Source organism: Archocentrus centrarchus, chromosome 13, assembly GCF_007364275.1.
Source record: "Archocentrus centrarchus isolate MPI-CPG fArcCen1 chromosome 13, fArcCen1, whole genome shotgun sequence".
Taxonomy (NCBI): domain Eukaryota; kingdom Metazoa; phylum Chordata; class Actinopteri; order Cichliformes; family Cichlidae; genus Archocentrus; species Archocentrus centrarchus.
In genome coordinates this window covers 13,395,591-13,411,905 of record NC_044358.1, presented here as the reverse complement: position 1 = coordinate 13,411,905, position 16,315 = coordinate 13,395,591, and the positions used below count along the sequence as shown (strand labels likewise).

Below are 16,315 nucleotides of genomic sequence, written 5' to 3'. Positions count from 1 at the left end.
AATCACTCAGTTTCACCTGACAAACAGGTAAAAAAATAACCTAATGGCACCAGTGACAAAGTTGTGAGTTCTCGTCAGTGTTTCCACCAATGAGAACGAAGCAGCGACAGAAAGTTGTTCGTCAGCAGCAACATTTCAAAGTAAAACACCGCACCTGGTGGGCGTCCAGTGTCACTCAGAAGTATGTGGTCCGCTGCATGTCCGCCTTCATCAGGACAATAAATCACAGGTGACAGAGGCGTGACCACATACTTTTGGTCAAAGTTTTTAAAGTAAAAATGGATTTCTGTCCGTCTGCTCACTTTATTCATGTTTCTGTGGGAAAGAAGAAGGAGGAGGAGACTCAGCTGCTGAGGGTGGAGAACATCTCAGTTAGAAGGGTCTGTTTACACCCCCTCCCTGAGGAGGAGGAGGAGGAGGGCTTCAGAGTGTTCTAAGATGGAGAGGAGGATACAGAGGTCTTGGAGGACGAGGAAGATGGGGTGGTGCAGGTCTTTGGCACTCTTCTGGAGTCTTTTCCCATTGTGATGGGGGTGTGGGCCTCCTCCTTGGCTCCTTGGAGCTGGCGGAGTTGATAAGCGTCGGCGGAGCCTTTGCGTCTGTCAGTGGCTTGCTGTCTCTCCTCCTGGTCGAGCTGCTTTTGCAGGAGCAGAGCAAGCCTCCGATCCTCCTCCTCCTGCCTCCGCCTGTCCTGTAACTCCCACTCAGCCACCTCCTGCAGGGTGGAGGAGGAGCAGAGAAGATGACAGCCTCTCTTGGTGCTTGTCTCCTCCTCCACCTCTGTGGCCTCCAGCTCTGAGCTCTTCCTCTTGGCCGATGAAGATCCTCCGTGTCTGATCACCTGATGCCCCAGTTGACGTTCCTCCCCGTCCTCATGTGGGTGGAGTGCTATCTGATGTTCATAATAATCCAGTCGAGGCAGTGGGCGCTCCACTGGTAGCTCCACCTCTGAAAGGAGGATGTTCTCCTGAAACAGGGAGTCACAGATGTGATGTCACTGCCATTGTTCACCTCCACTTCCTGTTCACTCTACATAAAGTCCAGACTCACCTTGTTGATCACACGGCTAGAAGCAGAGCTAAAGGTGGACCTGGGAGGAGCCATACGGGGACAAAGGAACCTGAAACACACAAACAGACTGAGCAGCTTTCAGAGACATCATGTCAAACTGTGATCATGTGACTGCAGGTCTCCCAGGTAAAGTTTAACAGAGGGTGATAAAAACAGTGACAGACTAAACTATTGATCAGGGTTATTGATTCTCAAAGTTAAAGGGGACAAAGCTAATCTCCTCTCTGGGCTCCAGATTTCTGATGTTTATAAAGGCACACAATAACCAGAGTCTTCCTCAGTGGAGTGACCTTCATCTCTTAAAAGTCAGTTGACTCACTTCTCAATGTGTCCCACGGAGACCTCCTTCTTCTTCTTCACTGATGTCACATCAACATGATGGAGGTTTTCCTCAGAGACGGGAGCAGAGTTCTGGAGGAGAAGGAAGAGGAGTACAGAGTCTATGTTATTAGTAACACAGAAGAAGAGAACAGGGAGCAAGAGATGACTTAAAAGAAGGTAAGACTCCTCAGAGAAACCGTATGTTTCAGCTGATATTATCGATTAGCGAGCAGTGATGTTTAAATCTTTAACACTGAGTGCATCATCGCTGACAGGTTTGGTGGTGGAAGAGACAAAGGAGTAGATTTGTGGGCTTCCTGCAACAGCGTGAGTGAAATTATCATAACTGCATGTTGGAAGTGAAGCGCAATTTCTCAGCTTTCAGAAAACGTTTGGATTTTTCTGCAGAACAAACTGTTGCGTAATTACGGCAATGCAAACGTGTCGCGATGATATGCTCAATGTTAAAGGATTAATGTCCCTGATATTGATAATACTCAAATGTTGGAGATTTTCTAAGAGACAGAAAAAAATAAAAAAATTGAAAAATTAACAGTGAAATAAACTAATTTATGATGTCAATCCATACAGGTATCTATAAACCCCTCCCACTGAAAAGTCTATGGACCAATCACTGACCAACTGGTCACTGAGCAGTCTGGCCAGCCGTTCGTCTTCCTCTGTCCTCTTGCTCTCCTCCTGCAGCAGCTGCTCTTCCTCAGCAAGTAGTCTCTGGATGTACTCCTCACTGGCCCTCCTCTGCTCCTCCTCCAGCACTTGCTTCTCCTCAGTCAGCTGGCAACAGGACAGACACACCTGAGATTTACCTGAAGGACCAACCTGTGTTTATCAGATCTGATGAAGAGTGATGATGTCTGACCCTCACACAGACAGTCCAAACAGCAATCCTCTTCAGGTCATGACATCATAGCATTAGCAGGTATCAAACATACTTTAACCAAATTCCAGTTTTTTTCCAGGACTTTAGGACTATAAACTGCTGGCCTGTACATGAGAATAAAGTCCAGGCCAGCAGTTCCTACAGTGACTGACAGCAGACCTGAGCCGTGAGTGAATCAAGGTATAAAAAATATGAAGGCAGCCTGTTTCATCTCTGTGAGCTACAGCTCCCTGACTCACAGCACACAGAGGAACACTGAGGTCAGACTTTGCCTTCAGGACACCATCAGCTCAATCTGACATCTACACCTGTACCTTCATTTCCTCTGTACCATCATATTTTAATCATCCTGGAATCTCAGCTTCTCTCACACTTAATGTAGGAAAACCTGGACTTGGACTCATGTTTACACAAACACATCTAGACCACTAGAGGGCACTGTAGTCTGGGGGCTGATAGCTTTATAACAGACCAACACTCAGAGCACCCTCACAGACAGGTAAGCACACCTTTAAAAACATTATGACCACACCCACCTGAGGATGAACTCACAGGTGTGTTTCATTATACACTTAGCTCCTTTAACACTGAGGTTGCTGCACATAGAGGGCAGTTACACATCAGGAGCAACACCTCATTATTCCAGTGGCACACATTTCACCTGAGCTGCACACATTCAGGAGTGAGTGTGTGCGTGTGTTACTGTGTGTGGGTGTTACATTATTGTGTGTGCATGCTACATTATTGTGCGCATATATGTGTGTGTGTGTGTGTGTGTGTGTGTGTGTACGTTACATTATTGTCTGTGCGTGCACGTATGCGCAAGGTTATTCTCATTAACGAAAACAAACAAAATAACGAAACCTGAAATAGAAAAATCACTTTTGTTAATTGAAATAAATAAAAAGTATAATTAAAAGGAAAAAACAATAACTAACTAAAACTGTAATGTGTGTTTATCAAACTACCTAAAATGAACTGAAATCGTAGATAAACTGCACTTTGTTTTTGTGTTAGTGAGTTTATTTAAAAGCCTTGTGGACTGATATGAAATCACTTATTCCACTTTAGCAGTTTAAGCTGGGAGCGCCATCTGGCACCTCACTGTGTGTGTGTGTGTGTGTGTGTGTGTGTGTGTGTGTGTCTGCTTACTGCACGACTCTGCAAAATAATGGCAGCAGTATTTCTTTCTTTGAGTACAATAGTGAGACAGACAGAAGTGTGTGTCATGTTGTGGATGATGGCAAAATGTGCAGAACACTTCTTAAGGAGAAAAACCACCAACCTCAAAGTCCACCTGAGAACCGCACAAGACGGCTACAGAAACCACTCTGAACCTATGCCGTGACCTACAAACTAACCTCTCGAGAAATGTAACTACACATCGGGTCCACCATAGACGCCGCATTGATCGGGACGGCCCATTGCTGTGATACGTCCGCCATACTGGATGTGGCAGATCTGCACTGTACCATACCATACCACTTTATTTATAAAACACTTTTAAAAACAACAGAGCTGACCAAATTGCTGTACAACAACATCACACTGTAACCTAATACAAGTAAATGGACTGAACTGTATAAAGCGCCTTTCTTCAAAGTTCTTTAAGTTAATGCATCTCATTCACAGATTCACACATGCACTAATATATACTGAAAAAACTGATAGGCACCAAAAATAATGTAACTTTCTCTGATAATTATAAATGTTAAATACTCCTCATATGTCAGGATACAGGCATAAAACCAGCGTATGTATTTCTAATGTTTTTATGTGTTAGTAATGCTGTTACTGTAATGTCTAAAATAACCAGATGCACCTTTATGTTTATGTTTGCCACATCCAATATGGTGGCGATGTTGATGTATGATTTAGCGCTCAATGCACTGTCTATGTATATATGTCTGTGGGGTCCACGCAGCCTGGAACGATTGTGATTGGCTTGTTCACCACTGCCGTGGCCTCCTGTGAATTTCCAGCTACTTTTCACCCCAGTTTTGGAATTAATCAGTGAGAGAATAACAATCAGGAATAATATTCAAAGCATCAACATAAGGACTCACAGATTCCTGGAGGGAGATTGCTGAAACTATCAGAATGGACTTGAAGAAATGAACAAAGTGGAAAAAAATGACAAAAAACTATTGGGACAATTATGTTTACAGCCAAAAAATAAAAAACTTGACCACAAACAGTGAGGACTCAGGAGGGGAAAAAGTCCCAGCATTTTTTGTTTTTGACAGCACCGCAGAGACTGGGACACGACCACACGGTAATAAACACACACAACAAACGTCGGCCACTCGTGTATGCAGCCCCCGGCCTAATAGTGAGTATATCTAACCAAGCAAGCATCTCTGAGTAGGTCCTCGGGCTCCAACAGACAACCAGCATCACGGCCATGCAGCAAGGTCACAACCATAATGGACCATTTTCAGACATACTAGTCAGTTAGCCTAATTGTTAAGGTTTTAATTGATACCTAGTGCTGGTAAATGTTTGTCCTAAATGTTATGCAGCCACCTGCCACCAGATGGAGCTGCATCCCCAATATCACACCGAAAAATACCATAACCCTGTTAATCTTGGCCTGATACTTTCATTAAGTCTAGTATTGTTAATTATTTTTGAAGTTTTTATATATATATATTTATATAAAAAATGTAACCTGAAGCGCACCTCTGGAGAAATACCCTTCTTTCCCTGCGTTTCCGGCTATTTCTTTCAAGTTTGTACAAAGAAACAAAAAACTAGAGGGACAAATGTGTTAGTACCTTTAAAAAAAAAAAAAAAAAAAAATTGACCACAGCAAAGAGTTGGACCCAGTAAGGAAAAAAAAACAAAACAAAACATTTTTTGTTTCTGTTGGCGACACCATATGCAAAACACCGGGACACGGCCGAAAGGTAATTAACACCCCCGCAATGCACCTGCACAGGTATAAACACGGCAACAACATCGGCTACTTACGTAGGTTACATCGTAGCTCTACAACGACCCAGCACTGAAGTCTGAATCAGGGGTAAGCTGGAAGGGAGGTCTGGGCTCCACTGCTCAGGATGCCGCCCCTGTGACCAGCCCCCGGATAACTGATGGATGGATGGATGGATGGATGGATGGATGTCTGTATTGTATTGCTTTGATGCGTGTCATGAATTGTAGAGCAACGAGCATTATTAATAATGTGCTGCACAATGCACAATTCATTTTTTGAATGTTACTTTATCATATTTAAATGATGCGTGAACATCATTTGCAGTAATGCGTTTTTATATATTTAACATTAGTTGATTTTAAGTTTTTTTCTTTGTTGTTTGGAGTGTAACTTGTTCATAATGCCCAGTGCTGTACAGTTAAGCAGCATTTAAATGGACTAGTTCTTATATAGCGCTTTTCTACTCAGATATGAGCACTCAAAGCGCTTATACAACACGTTTTTACATTTACCCATGCACACCCATTCATACAAGCACTTCCATGATTAATTAATTAAGCTAAGTGCTTTAATTATGTAACATTCACTCACATTCATACTCCGACAGAACGGTCGGAGAGCAACTTGGGGTTAAGTATCTTGCCCAAGGATACGTTGGCATGCAGCCAGCAGTAGCCAGGAATTGAACCACTGACCTTCCGATCAGTAGGTGACCTGCTCTACCTACTGAGCTACAGCCAATGAAAGTGTGATTCATTATAGAAGAACGCGATTAATGGTTTCAGATGCTTTTGTTTCGACAGTTTTTGACATTGTCCATTAAACAGGCATAAACATTAATTTGATGTCCGAGTGTTTCTCACTTTAGACTAGTCGGTTAGTTTAATTTTTTTTTCCTTGTCTAGTCGACTAATAAATTAGTCTCCAGGAACATCCCTACTAAAAATTAATTAAAATAACTGAATTAGAGGAAAAAAAGTTAAAATGAAATAAAACTAAACTATAATGTAAAATCCAAAACTATTATAACCCTACACGTGTGTTACTGTGTCTGCATGTGCTACTGTGTGCACGCGTTAATGTGTGCATGCATGTGTTTGTGTATGCTTTACTGTGTGTGTGTTACTGTGTATGTGTTACTGTCCATGTGCTGAATCAAGAGACCCTGAGGCTGAACTCACTTTAGTGATCTGGTCTTCATACTCCTGCCTCAGCTCTCCAGGCTCACTGACTCTGCGGAAACACACCAACGCTGCGCACGCCCAAACACACACACACACACACACACACACACACACACACACACACACACACACACACACACACACACACACACACACACACACACACACACACAGAGGTTAAAACCTCACACTGACCTGACACAGTTCATGAACAGTTCATAGTTAAGATAATGCTTCTTTATTGTGCCTCTGTTGAAAAATGCAGTGTTTGTTTCCCCTTTAAGACAGCTCTCTCTCTTTTGATTGGCTGCCCCTCACAAACAGCAGGTTTGAGCAGCAGACTTGTAGTTCTCAGGAATCAATGAGCATCACCTGCATGTTGAGGGTATTATGGGATGTTTCTGTGTTTGTGTATGTGATTTCATCTTGCTCACAGTGTCTGTGTGTTACCTGGATGTGGATCCTCGGCCTCATCCTGCCCGCTGAAGCGACGCTCACACTGCAGGGGGAAACAGGTCTGGATCCGCCTCCAGAGCTGATCATTCACAAGCGTGTTGGTCCTGCTGTGTAACCTGGCCCAGGTGGAGACTCTCTTTCTGCACACAGGGCAGCACAGTGTGGCTTTATCCACTGTTTCCAGGAAACACACCTGTACAGGTACACACACAGAGTCAGGATGCTGGCCACACACCTGCATAGGTACGCACAGAGAGGACTGAGAGATTTGAGCTTTTGTGAAAGATGTCAGACTTCAATTCAGTTCAAGTTTATTTATATAGCGCCAAATCATAACAAAGAGTCACCTCAAGGTGCTTTATATTGTAGGTAAAGACCCTACAATAATACATAGAAAACCCAACAATCAAAATGACCCCCTATGAGCAGCACTTGGTGACAGTGGGAAGGAAAAACTCCCTTTTAACAGGAAGAAACCTCCACCAGAACCAGGCTCATGGAGGGGCAGTCATCTGCTGTGACCGGTTGGGGCTGAGGGGAGAGAGACAGGACAAGACATGCTGTGGAAGCAAGACAGAGATTAATACACTGCTCAGAAAAATAAAGGGAACACTCAAATAACACATCCTAGATCTGAATGAATGAAATATTCTCATTGAATACTTTGTTCTGTACAAAGTTGAATGTGCTGACAACAAAAATAACACAAAAATCATCAACGGAAATCAAATTTATTAACCAATGGAGGCCTGGATTTTGAGTCACACCCAAAATTAAAGTGGAAAAACACACTACAGGCTGATCCAACTGTCATGTCCTTAAAACAAGTCAAAATGAGGCTCAGTATTGTGTGTGGCCTCCACGTGCCTGTACGACCTCCGTACAATGCCTGGGCATGCTCCTGATGAGGTGGCGGATGGTCTCCTGAGGGATCTCCTCCCAGACCTGGGCTAAATCATCCGCCAACTCTTGGACAGTCTGTGTGCAACGTGACGTTGGTGGATAGAGCCAGACATGATGTCCCAGATGTGCTCAATCGGGTTCAGGTCTGGGGAATGGGCGGGCCAGTCCATAGCTTCAATGCCTTCATCTTGCAGGAACTGCTGACACACTCCAGCCACATGAGGTCTAGCATTGTCCTGCATTAGGAGGAACCCAGGGCCAACCGCACCAGCATATGGTCTCACAAGGGGTCTGAGGATCTCATCTCGGTACCTAATGGCAGTCATGCTACCTCTGGCGAGCACATGGAGGGCTGTGCGGCCCTCCAAAGAAATGCCACCCCACACCATTACTGAGCCACTGCCAAACCGGTCATGCTGAAGGATGTTGCAGGCAGCAGATCGCTCTCCACGGCATCTCCAGACTCTGTCACGTCTGTCACATGTGCTCAGTGTGAACCTGCTTTCATCTGTGAAGAGCACAGGGTGCCAGTGGCCAATTTGCCAATCCTGGTGTTCTCTGGCAAATGCCAAGCGTCCTGCACGGTGTTGGGCTGTGAGCACAACCCCCATCTGTGGACATCGGGCCCTCATACCATCCTCATGGAGTCGGTTTCTAACCGTTTGTGCAGACACATGCACATTTGTGGCCTGCTGGAGGTCATTTTGCAGGGCTCTGGCAGTGCTCCTCCTGTTCCTCTTTGCACAAAGGTGGAGGTAGCGGTCCTGCTGCTGGGTTGTTGCCCTCCTAAGGCCTCCTCCACGTTTCCTGGTGTACTGGCCTGTCTCCTGGTAGCACCTCCAGCCTCTGGACACTACGCTGACAGACACAGCAAACCTTCTTGACACAGCTCGCATTGATGTGCCATCCTGGATGAGCTGCACTACCTGAGCCACTTGTGTGGGTTGTAGAGTCCGTCTCATGCTACCACGAGTGTGAAAGCACCACCAACATTCAAAAGTGACCAAAACATCAGCCAGACAGCATAGGTACGGAGAAGTGGTCTGTGGTCCCCACTTGCAGAACCACTCCTTTATTGAGTGTGTCTTGCTAAGTGCCAATAATTTCCACCTGTTGTCTATTCCATTTGCACAACAGCATGAGAAATTGATTGTCAATCGGTGTTGCTTCCTAAGTGGATAGTTTGATTTCACAGAAGTTTGATTTACCTCGAGTTATATTGTGTTGTTTAAGTGTTCCCTTTATTTATTTGAGCAGTGTAATAACTAGGGATGCGCCGATCCGATATTCAGTATCGGTCCGATACTGGCCTAAATTACTGGATCGGATATCGGAAAGAAATAAAAAAATGTAATCCGATACATTAAATAACGTTTCGCTCACATTAGCTGCATTACAGGGCTCGGTCGTCTTCTTCTTCTTGTGGGTTTGCGATTGACCAAACCAGCTTAGAGCTGCATTACCACCACCTACTGGAATGGAGTGGGGGATCAGGAGTTAGAAAACAACCCCCTCAGATCCTCCGTCGCTGCGACGGATTCCTTTTGACATCGCTGACATATTTTTCAGCCTTCACTGCTCCTCTGCCTTGTTTGTGTGTTGTGCTCGCTGTGCTGAGAATCAGCTGTTATTTTTTTCTCTACTTCAGCTCCCGGACATACTGCTAGCGAGCGCAGCTATTAGCACTGGTGACCGTCCGGTACCGGAAGAACCCCTTCCCCGTCAAAATATTTTTGATACTTTAATCCCTGATTTGTGACTAAATATAGACCTGCAGTAGAAACGTATTTAGGAGAATGCTTGTAAATATAAAGCATTACAAGATTGCGCTCACGCAGCCCCTAGTTTTTCACGCCAACACTGATGACGCAACAGCAGCAGTCAGCTGATTTACGTGCAGTCTGTCTGCACAAGCGGAAAGAGGCGGAGCCGGCGCGCTCAGATGGAGCAGAAGGAAATGTTTTTCTAGTGTCCAAAAAAAGCCTTTTTGTCCCTGTAACCTCCATTAAACCTTTACTGGGAAACAGCTGGTGGTCCTTCATCAACCACCTGATCAGTAAGTGAAGAAAAGAGAACTTTGTAGCTGCTCCATCCACCCTGTTTGTTTCAGATAGGGAAAAACTGCAGTACAGAAGTTAAAAGATGAACTGTTAATATGAAAAAAAGTATTTCTTATGCAGTTACTTGGGTAATCAATATAAATAGAATACACAATTGCTAAAATAATCGATAGTTGCAGCCCTACTGAAATTTGCAACATGCCATAAGCATCACCTTCTCGCACAGAAGCAACAGGATTCAGGTGATAGTTATTGTTGTAAGTAAAGTTTATTTATATAGCGTTTTTCACAGACAGAAAAGCGCTGTACAGTAATTAAAACACAATACCACCCCCCCCCCCCCCCCCCAGAAAACACTATGTTAAAAACATAATAACATTACCATATTAAAAGAAAAAGAATAAAAGTCAGAAACCAGAAAGCCTGGTTAAACAGAAAAGTTTTCAACTATTTTTTAAATGATGCCACAGAGTCAGCTAAATGGAGCTGGAGTGGTAAACAGTTCCAGAGCTTTGGTGCCACTGCCTAAAAAGCTCTGCCCTGGTCCTTAGTCTTGTATGTGGGACAACTAAAAGACTTTGATTTTGTTGTGTGAGAGACTGTTGACTTCTTTAAAAAAAAATTTTTTTTTTATGTTTTTAAATGCCTGGATCAATTTTAAATATCGGATTTATATCGGTATCGGCCGATATCCAAATGTAAAATATCGGTATCAGACATAAAAAAGTGGTATCGTGCCATCCCTAGTAATAACTAATGATTAAATGCAGAATGAAGTATAAACAGAGTGAGGTGAATGAAACAGGTGAAAGAAAAGAAACACTCATGGGAATCCCCCCCCAGGAGCCTTGGCCTATTGCAGCATAACTAATGGAGGGTTCAGGGTCACCTGATCCAGCCCTAACTATGATCAACTAGGGCTGCAAAGATTCATTGACATAATCGATGATGTCGACTACAAAAATTTGCCGACGTGGAATTTCATCATTGAAGCATCGTACTTTTAAACCCATCCATCTATTTTGTTCTGCTTATCGTGTGATTTTGTAATTGCAATACACTAAGGAAGATATGGGGGCAGTATTGCCTCCATTGTCTGCCAATAACAACAATACCAACGAAGAATAAAGTAACCTGAACAAAGATATTGGAACAGAGAGGAGGGTGGAGAAAATGAAAGAAAATGGAGACAGACTGCCAAAGGTGTGGGACCATTTGAGAGAAAACAAAATAAAGCTGAATGCAGACTGTGCAAAGCAGAGCTTTACTTCCACGGCAGTGTTTCTGTTAGTTTACCTGTCAGAAACAAGCTCTAATGGATGATGTTTGCTGAGTGCCACCATTTCAGTTATGTTAGCTAACCAGTGAAGGATAACAGGAACAGCTACACTGGCTCCTATTTTTTCCACATATTAATATCAGTGTTCATTCTGAATAGTAAACCTCTGTATGAACTAAATCATCTGTAAACTTTTCACCTCTTTGGAGAGAAAAAACTTTCTGATTTAATTTAAAGCTAAAATCAGCAAAAAACTATTTAAGCATAAAAATTCAAAAACAATAAATAATACAGCTTCATCAACTGCACCAAAGAATAAAACAATTAAATGTGGATTATTAAACATTAGGTCTCTCTCTTCCAAGTCCCTTTTAGTAAATGATTTAATAATTGATCAACATATAGATTTATTCTGCCTTACAGAAACCTGGTTACAGCAGGATGAATATGTTAGTTTAAATGAATCAACACCCCCGAGTCACAGTAACTGTCAGAATGCTCGAAGCACAGGTCGAGGAGGAGGAGTAGCTGCAATCTTCAATTCCAGCTTACTAATTAATCAAAGACCCAGACAAAGTTTTCATTCTTTTGAAAGCCTGACTCTTAGTCTTGTCCATCCTAATTGGGAAAATCAAAAAGCTGTTTTATTTGTTATTATCTATCGTCCACCTGGTCCCTACTCAGAGTTTCTGTCTGATTTCTCAGACTTTTTATCTGATTTAGTGCTCAGTTCAGATAAAATCATTATAGTGGGTGATTTTAACATCCATGTAGATGCTGAAAATGACAGCCTGAACACTGCAATTAATCTATTGTTAGATTCAATTGGCTTCTCTCAAAATGTAAAGGAGCCCACCCACCACTTTAATCATACTCTGGATCTTGTCCTGACATATGGCATAGAAACTGAAGACTTAACAGTATTCCCTGAAAGCCCCCTCCTGTCTGATCATTTCTTAGTAACATTTACATTTATTTTAATGGATTACACAGCAGTGGGGAATAAGTTTTATTACAGTAGAAGTCTTTCTGAAAGTGCTGTAACTAAGTTTAAGGATCTAATTCCTTCATTATTATGCTCTTCAGTGCCAACACAGTGCAGAGCAGCTACCTAAACTCTGCTCCCAGTGAGGTAGATTATCTCGTCAATAGTTTTACATCCTCACTGCGTACGACTTTGGATACTGTGGCTCTTCTGAAAAGGAAAGCCTCAAATCAGAAGTGCCTGACTCCGTGGTATAATTTGCAAACCCACAGCTTAAAGCAGATAACCTGAAAGCTGGAGAGGGAATGGCGTCTCACTAAATTAGAAGATGCTCATTTAGGAGAGATGCGTCACTGCTGAGATCACGCGAGAGCTGTGCGTAAGTAATATGGCGGTATAACAAACCGGTCAAACTCAGGTAAATCAAACCAATATATTTATACCAAAATAGAATTATTCCTAATACTAACCTCTGCCTATTAATTTTTTCAATATAACAAACTGGACGAGGAAACATTGAACAGCCTGGAGAGCTACGTCGACGAGTGTTTTGTCAACTTCGTGATGGGCAAACCACAAAAAAATCCCGCTACCACGGCCACACCAACATCTAAACGCACTCGCTCTGAGTGCTCAACAAGCACATCCACATTATCCCCAGAGAAAAGCTTCACTGATGTCCTGGACTCCATCGACAAGAAGCTAACTAGCCTAGATGCCCGACTTGCCTTGGTGGAGGTTCTCCACAAGGAATTCCAACAGCTCATTTAGCATGGAAAAAGAGTTTGTTGCTCTATAAAAAAGCCCTCCGTAAAGCTAGGACATCTTACTACTCATCATTAATTGAAGAAAATAAGAACAACCCCAGGTTTCTTTTCAGCACTGTAGCCAGGCTGACAAAGAGTCAGAGCTCTGTAGAGCCGAGTATTCCTTTCACTTTGACTAGTAGTGACTTCATGGATTTCTTTACAAATAAAATTTTAGACATTCGAGAAAAAATTATTCATAACCATCTAAAAGATTTATCTTCATGTTCGGCTGCTTTCAGCACTGCTGGTATTTGTTTAGACTCTTTCGCTCCAGTTGATCTTTCAGAGTTAACTTCAAACGTTATTTCCTCCAAACCAGCAACATGTTTGTTAGATCCCATTCCTACTAGACTGTTCAAAAAAGTCCTTCAGATGTCCTGCAGTCCTGCAGATGATCAGTTAGCTGTTTTACAACTACTCTTTCAAGAATCTTTGAGAGAAAAGGATGGTTGGAGATTGGCCTATAATTAGCTAAGACAGCTGGGTCAGTGATGGCTTTTTAAGTAGTGGTTTAATTACAGCCACCTTGAAGGCCTGTGGTGTATAGTATAGTCAACTAATAAAGACAGATTGATCATATTTAAGATTGAAGCATTAATTAATGGAAGGACTTTTTTGAGCAGTCTAGTAGGAATGGGATCTAATAGGCCTCTTTCCCACCAACAGGGTCCTGGAGCCCGTGCCGTAATTTGAACCGTTAGGCGGGTTTTCCACTGCCGAAACACTCGGTGCTCGGCCGAAAAACGGGTTCAATTCTGGCCCCGCAAACTAGCTGGTCTCGAAACACCAACGCGTGACGAAGGCGGCAGAAGGGCGTGACTCTGCCGTCTCAACATCAAGTTTTCTACCATATTACATGTGTATTACGTGAGAAAAGCGAAGCGATTTTCAGGGCTGTGAATTAGGTTGGGCTCTAAGGCTGAACTTGCTGCTTTGTATCAGTTCATATCACAGATAAAAGGACACAAAGTGCGTACTTGTCATCTTGCTCTAATCGCTGTCTGTGTTTCCCTCTGTGCTGCACACAGATGCTGCAGTAGTTTGGTTTGGACCGTAAAACATATTTGCAGCACAAAAACGGGGAGCGTGTTCTCCCACGTTTGTGCACTTCGGCTTCCGTGTCCAGACGAGGACCCGCCCACACTCATACGTAAAGGAGCAGTTCACAGAAACGCGGTGGGAACACGGGCCCATTCTTAAGCATTTCGCCGGTTCATTGGGAACAGCACAGGCACTGGCACGCAAACCGGTTCCTTGGTGGTGGGAAAGTAGCAACAGACATGTTGATGGTATGGAGGAAGTAACTATTGAGGTTAACTCAGAAAGCTCAATCAGAGAGAGTCTAAACAAATACCAGCAGTGCTGAAAGCAGCCGAACATGAAGATAAGTCTTTGAGATGGTTATAAATAATTTTTCTCTAATGGTTAAATTTTTATTTGTGAAGACATTCACAAAGTCACTACTAGTTAAAGGTAAAGGAATACTTGGCTCTACAGAGATCTGACTCTTTGTCAGCCTGGCTACGGTGCTGAAAACAAACCTGGGGTTGTTCTTATTTTCTTCAATTAATGATGAATAGTAAAATGTCCTAGCTTTATGGAGGGCTCTTCAGGAGGCGACACCTGTGACACCTTCTACTGTGAGGTTAGGCAGGTGAGAAGTTGTCAAACTAATGTGAGGTCAGAATGATTCTGCTGGAATCACAGTGAAGTTGAGTCAGACAAAACAGAGTTTCACGGTTAAGGTGAAGATGAGAAGAGCTCTGAGAACACGACAGCAGGAACTTCACTGTAACGTAAACAGCTTCAGGGCTCTGACATGAAGAACAGTGATCAGTGATTTGTGACAGAAGGAGAGCAACAAGCGTGAAAGGGAAGGTGTACAAGGTGGTAGTGAGACCTGCTGTGATGGATGGTTTGGACGTGTGCAGAGGAGGGAGAGTGGTTTTTTACTGTACAAAGGTTGCTGAAGATGGAGCTGGCAGGCAGGATGAGAAGAGGAAGACCTCAGAGGAGGTTCATAGCATGCAAAAATAATAATAAGTATTAAAATTCTACTGCACACAATTCCCAGTACCCCCCCCCCCCCTCTCTGAGCTTTTTAAAAATTATTCATTTTTAGCAGCTGAGTGAAGTTGTTGGTTCTGTTTATGCTCTCCTTTGTTTCCAAACTGAGGACAGATACACAATGTCTTTGTCTGTTTACGTGTGGGGTTGTTTCCTAAGAACTTCACACGGTTTGAATCTGTACCAAAGACAGTATACAATCTAGCCTTTCAGATCTGATTCTGTATTAATATCCACGTTTTTATTATGAACTGATCAAAAAATGTATCCTCCATGTTTCTTTTCTTCTTGAACTCTGCGTTCATCATGCTCTCCTTCTGACAAGAAAGGTCTTCACTCAGGAGGAACCATGTTATACGGGTCATGTATGTCCCCCACAGAACGACAACCAAGGAGCTGCTTCATTTACCTGAGCTGCACACTGAGAATGGACCACACACTCATTGGGTGTGTGTGTTACCTGGCAGATGTGTGTTACCTTGCAGAAGGTGTGGGTGCAGGGCAGTGTCACAGGCTCCATGAAGATCTCCAGGCAGACAGGACACAGGCAGTCCTCTCGGGACAGCGCTGCCTCTTGGGCCTGCTCTCCTCTGCCCAGCACCGAGTTCACCTCCGGGTCTGACACCGGAGACATCTTCCTCTTCCTCCTCTCTGACGTCACAGCTCAGCAGGGAGCAGCCTAAAACACATGAAAAGGAGCTCAGTGAGACCCATAGACAGGTAGAAAAAGGTCTGTGCACACTTGACCCCGCTGAATGGCTGCACCTCCTGTCTAAATAAATAAATACTAATCGACACTAAAATTACTATCAGATTAGTTACTCATTTTCAACAGTCTCTGCCTCCTCTAGCTCTCACACACCTTCAAACAGCCCATCCCCTCACTGACAGCTGGAGCCCGCTGCTGACCTTTGACCACCAGGGTCCGAGAGGCCGCTGCGGTCCATTTCTATCAGAGCACGTAACGGAGTCAAAGTTCAGCTAAATACTAACGCTAGCTCAGGTCTCCCTGTTCCACAGTTGAGCTGTCATGGTTACTTGGACTCACCTGAGCTGCTCACCGGGTCGTTTAGAGCTTCCTTTAGCTTCGGCTAATGTCCGAGCTAGCAGCTGTTTGTAGGTGGTTTAAACGGTGACAGAAACGGCGCCAAGCTTCATGTTTCACACCGAAAACGAACCATTTATCGGAGAAAAGCGGCCTTACAGAGACTGTCTGAGTTTACCGACGTTAAACCAACTTTACTGACGCAAACAGGCAAGCACTAGACACCCGCGCGAACGGACTGTTGGCCCAGTGCGCATGCGCGTCAGACCAAAACCGTTATTCTTCGTGGATTGAAG

At 43.6% G+C, this 16,315-nt stretch overlaps 1 protein-coding gene across 1 annotated transcript; it reads right to left on the bottom strand.

Moving 5' to 3' along the window:
• Nucleotides 1–287: 287 nt before the first annotated feature.
• Nucleotides 288–16,315, bottom strand: rnf168 (ring finger protein 168). The gene is made up of 8 exons (XM_030745493.1): nt 16,023–16,315; nt 15,453–15,653; nt 6,866–7,064; nt 6,413–6,483; nt 2,032–2,187; nt 1,391–1,482; nt 1,051–1,120; nt 288–967 (listed from the first exon to the last, which is right to left on the bottom strand). The coding sequence occupies exons 2-8, from the start codon at nt 15,606–15,608 to the stop codon at nt 434–436; spliced, it is 1,278 nt and encodes a 425-aa protein (XP_030601353.1). The 5' UTR covers nt 15,609–15,653; nt 16,023–16,315; the 3' UTR covers nt 288–433.

Bases quoted from the DNA above. Each gene is read 5' to 3' on its own strand.
- rnf168 (XM_030745493.1), bottom strand. From the start codon at position 15,608: ATGTCTCCGGTGTCAGACCCGGAGGTGAACTCGGTGCTGGGCAGAGGA. The intron at 2,188-6,412 runs GTGAGTTCAGCC...TCCTGTTGCCAG, and splicing joins ATGAAGACCAGATCACTAAA to CTGACTGAGGAGAAGCAAGT. The intron at 968-1,050 runs GTGAGTCTGGAC...TCCCTGTTTCAG, and splicing joins CTAGCCGTGTGATCAACAAG to GAGAACATCCTCCTTTCAGA.